General features: G+C 39.1%; 1 protein-coding gene across 2 annotated transcripts in view; it reads left to right on the top strand.

The window, feature by feature from the left end:
* Window positions 1–4,977, top strand: part of OSBPL3 (oxysterol binding protein like 3) — a 162,452-nt gene that overhangs the window by 40,326 nt on the left and 117,149 nt on the right. For both annotated transcript variants that reach the window (XM_019508603.1, XM_019508602.1), the window contains exon 2: window positions 4,588–4,828. In XM_019508603.1, the coding sequence (XP_019364148.1) occupies window positions 4,736–4,828 (93 nt within the window). In that variant the 5' untranslated portion in view covers window positions 4,588–4,735. The remainder of the gene's footprint in view (window positions 1–4,587; window positions 4,829–4,977) is intronic.

Below are 4,977 nucleotides of genomic sequence, written 5' to 3'. Positions count from 1 at the left end.
GACTCAAGGACTGGATTTCTAAGTCAGCTCAAGATCCATCAACAAGTCATGGTAGAGATCATGCTCAAATCAAGGGACTGCTAATGAGGACTAGACGTTAGAAAAAAAGGTAGATCTCACTCTGTTCCCTGACTGTCTGTTTGGTTATGACTGTAGGGCACTTTCTGCATACCTACCACAAAATAAATGTAACATCTGTACCTGACCTTGATGTTGATGATTTGTATTGCAGTTTTCCAAATTTTGTAATTTCTCCCTTTTTTCCCTTTGTGAGCTGTGACATCACTGAGATTTTGTGGGAGCTTATTACTTTGAAAACTACAAGAAATAAAATCAGCAATTGAGAAGTTATCATAATTTCATATAATGAGCAGCAGCCATAGAATGTGGAAGTGTTGCAGCCTCTGCATGTTGTCATATGGAAAGCAATGAATTATAAAAAAAAAAAAAGAAAGAAAAAAAAAAAAAAACTCGATACAGGGGCAATGAGACCATATACCCTTAAACTGAAATTGTGCAACTCCTCTCACAGAAGACTAAAAGAAAAGTCCTTAAAGATGCAGTAGTTACAAAGCATGTCAAACTGTCTTTAAAATTATTTAAAGAGTCAAAATGGCAAGTAACGTGCAAGCATATATGCAGGGGGAACAATTTGGTTGTAAATGCAAGATGGTTAGAGACTTATCTTCTCAAATTTTCACAAGGTTGAAGGGTTTAAAAAAAAAAAAAAGACGGACACTACCAACTGATGCATCCATTTTGACAGGTGGATTGTAGCACATTCCTAGTATTTCTACAGTCTTTACATGGAGCATTGAAACTCTTACACTCGTCATTTTGTACTGTGAAGTATAATTTGGAAGCACCGATTATGTTATACAAAACAAACTGAGGCAATAGAGTCTATTAATATTCAATCTTGTTCTCCCTTCCCTTGCCCTACGCACACACCTGTTCCTGAAGGCACACTTTGCATGTATTCTTCTGCTCCCTATCAACTAATAAGTCAAATCCCAAAAATTAAAGGGGAAAAGCAAAAACTGGCTTCAGGGGAGTACTACATCCATCCACTGCTGCAGGGCTTCTGTGTCTCTTGCTTCAGGACTCCAAGCCAAATAACATGGAAGATACTGTACTGAAATTACCATGTTTCACACTGTTAATTAAAAACGTCTAATTTTGAATTTATCTAAAGCCCACAGAGTAATGCAAAGTAATGTTACATGTGCTAGAAATCAGGGAGGTACTTTTTCACAGAACTTGAGCCTAATGTGCCCCAGGATATGCTAGCTGTACTCTGAGGCCCCCTCTACATATTACAGGTGTTGCACAATTACCTGGTTAATTGCACAATTAACTGAAACCAGATACCTGTGCAAAGTAGCTATCATACCATAAAACAGTTCAACCAGCTATAAAGTTAGACCTCAAAAATGTGTACTAACTTAATAGCTGCTGGGTATCCAGACTTAATTTGCATGTGTAGCAGGCCACAGGAGGTATGGTGGAATCTAATGCACAATCACACCTCCTGCTATAAACATGGGGCATGGCAGGAAGTACAATTGTCGATTGCGCTTTAGGTTCCATTGCGCGTTTACCTGCTTGTGTAGAGGGGCTCTGACAGTAATAATTTGGTGCTTTGCTGGAAACGAGAGCCAGCTTTATGGTTACTAGTGTCTCAGAACTCTGTATTCCAAGCATGTCAGTTGCTTTAACAATGGAGGTTAAATGGTTGACTGGTCTTTTTGAGCCGCAAGACTGACCTTTAAGAGGGTGGCTGTAATCACCTTGTAAACAGGGCCTGCTAATGAAACATTTTCTGTATTGCACAGAGCAATGGGTTTATCCAAATTAGCATCTGACTTCTTTACGCAAAGGTTTTTTTAACATCTGCTTGTAAAGGGATACTGTCAACCTGTAAGAGGACCACTTGGAGAAAAAAAAAATACTTGTTTTACTTTGCAGTGTGTTGTTGAGTTAGAAGAGAGACTGCCAAAGGGAAAAGTATCAGTCCAGATTGGGGGGGGGGGAAATTGACTTTTTCAAACTGCAACACCCTTCATCACAACAATTTTAATTAGTACAAGATACATAATCTAGAACCACTTCAAGTCATAGTAAATCACTTTTTCCTTTAAAGGAGGTTGGGGCTATTCTTGCAGTAACTTGGGCAGTGTCAGTGTGACAATGCAGTGCTGTGCAGAAATGGTCTAGGTAGTGCTGAAGAAGCTTGATGTGCCTGTATTGTTTCTGGTACCTGAGTTAGCTTGTCCAGAACCAGCCATGGTATATCTCTACATGGCCCAGTGTTGCGGGGTGTGGACAAAACCATAAAGCTAACTTATTTCAACAAAATAAGAGGAATGCTATAAGGAAATGACTTTTTTAGCTGAAAAAGAGGCTTCTTAGTAGGAAATATATAGCAAAACTTCCATTAAACTGTTTTAAAGACATGCTGCATTATTTATTTGAGAAGACCTCTGATAAGAACTTACAAATGCTAAGCTAAAGCAAACAGCACTAACTTCAGACTTGAAGGCACTGCTGTTATAGTTTATATATAGGAGTATCTTAAACATTTTTTAAGAACATGTTATTTAAGCCTCTCCATTTGTTAAGGATCTTCTGATTTCACCAGTGGCAGGGTAGGGACAGGAGATGGGGAGGGGGAAGGGAGGGGGATTAGGGTAGGCACAAGCATAGAGTGGGGCAAGTTGCAGGGGGGAGTATATATTGGGGACAGACAGTAATGGGGAAGGCACAGGGATGGGGGAGCAAAAGTTGGAGGAATGGTGGGGGGACAGGAGCAGGCATGGTAAGGGCAGTCTTCTTGGCTCCCTATCTCCCATCCCCACTTTCCCTGCCACAGCTGTTGGTGGGGGGGGTGGAGAACAAATTTTAAGATGACCCCCCAGTAATTAAATTCTTTGTGGGAAATGATAACAACTTTTACAGTTGTCCATGCACAGAATCTAATAACTGAAGTTGTCTTAAATTCAAATTCATCTTGAATTTAGGTAAATCCAGTACATTTTAAGGTGAACCACATAAGCCAACACTGCTCTTGTTGCAAAAAAAAAAAGGCCAACATACTGGGGTGAATTAATTAACATGTGTCCTTGGCAAATTAAAGGGACTAGATTCTTCTGCTCTATTCATCGTTGGCAAGGCCTCACATGGATTACTGTGTACAGTTTTGGGCCCCTCACTTGAAGGATTTGGACAGTTTGAAAAGAGTCCAGTGCAGAACAACCAAAAGGATCAGGGGCCTGGGAGACTAGGCTTATGAGGAAAGGCTGGAAGAGCTAGGGTTATTTAGCCTGGAGAAGAGAAGACTGAGAAGAGATCTGATAAGTCTTCAGATACCTGAAGGATGATTATAGAGAGGATGGAGATGGGCTTTTCTCAGTGGCTGTAGGAGACAGAACTAGAATCAATGGCCTTAAGCTTCATCAGGGGAAATTTAGGCTGGAGATGAGTAGGAACTTTCTGATTCTGAGGGTGGTCAAGTGTTGGAACAGGCTACCTGGAGGAGTTGTGGAATCTCCACCCTTTGAAACTTTCAAAAGCAGGTTAGACACGCTTTGCAGGAATAATCATGCCTTGAGCAGCAGCTGAAGTAGATGACCTTGTGGGGTTCCTTCCAGCCCTACTTTCCTGTGATTCCTATGATAGTTTAACCCACTTATTTCAGGAGTGAAATCTTCATGCATTGTATAATTATCTTTTAGCTCTACTCTTTCCATTTGCTATGCAAGATGCTAGGCTGTTTTGTTTTGTGAGCAACAGTGTCTAGAGGGATTCAACTTATGTAATATTTTTTTTTTTAAGGTCTTGGAAAGCATCCTTTTGTTATGCCCTTTAGTGGGGAAGACAAAATCTACAGTCACCATGGTAACAGTTGCCCACACTGCAAATCTGTCATTTAGGGTTTCTCCCAAGATTTTTTACACATACTGTAGCCACCACTGTTGTTAAACAAACTATTAATAATTCTTTAGCCCTGATTTAGGATTTTTTTTTTTTTTAACTTTTAGTTTCTAGCTCCAGGTATAGTCAGTCATGCACACCTCTAAGTAGCTCAGTTTGCATAATCCTTGCTTGCATTTTTCTCTCGCATGTTTTTGACCTCTGGAGATGCTTATTCATTTGTCTAAATTTTCAAGGTACCGTGGAAACTTGTTGTCTACCACATGTCGTATATTCATTGGAGCCTACTACTTCCTTATTTATCTATTAACTTTTTCATATAGTTTCATTTTATATAAAGTCTACTTTCTCATGCATTGAGATTTTTTAATATTTTGAAAGTTGTTTGATACTGCATTTAAAGTTGTTGGGTTTTTTTGTCCCAGGTGGTCATATAATATTTTTAATGTAATGCATTAATAATCTGCTCGTTTGTTCCTATTTGAGGTCTGAAAATTATCTTTAAATCAGTTCAATTACATTTTAATAATAAACATAAATGGCAGTGTAGTTAGACTACATTTAAAGACTTAATTATGCATTTTTTTTATTCGTATTACAAAATAAGAATTGTAAACTGTATCCAATACACAAGGATTTTTTTCTCCCTCTTAGGAATATCCCTGGGACACTGAGGATGCCATTGGAATGCATTTGGGTATAAACAATGACTTGCCTTTCGCATGTCTTCCACTACATTTGCTTAATGCCCTTCTTATGGTTTTCTAATTGAACTGGTTCAAACCAAACTGTCTCTGGGATCATGAGTGAAGAAAAGAACCTTGGTGTGTCCCAGAAAATGTTGTCACCTTCAAGAAGTACCAGCAGCTGCTCCTCCAAGCATGGAAGTAGGCAGGTAAACTTCACTGATTTCTATTTCTTTAGAAACTGATTACAGAAAGAGTCAATTTCATTGGCCTTGGTGAGTAAAATTATGTTCTTTTAAAATGTGTTTTCCAGCTGATGCTTTGTCATCTCTGATGCTTTGTCTTCTCTCCCCCCCCC

The sequence above is a fragment of the Gavialis gangeticus genome, unplaced genomic scaffold (genome assembly GCF_001723915.1).
Source record: "Gavialis gangeticus isolate Ggan-Ray unplaced genomic scaffold, GavGan_comp1, whole genome shotgun sequence".
NCBI lineage: Eukaryota > Metazoa > Chordata > Crocodylia > Gavialidae > Gavialis > Gavialis gangeticus.
This window is presented reverse-complemented; position numbering and strand designations above follow the sequence as displayed.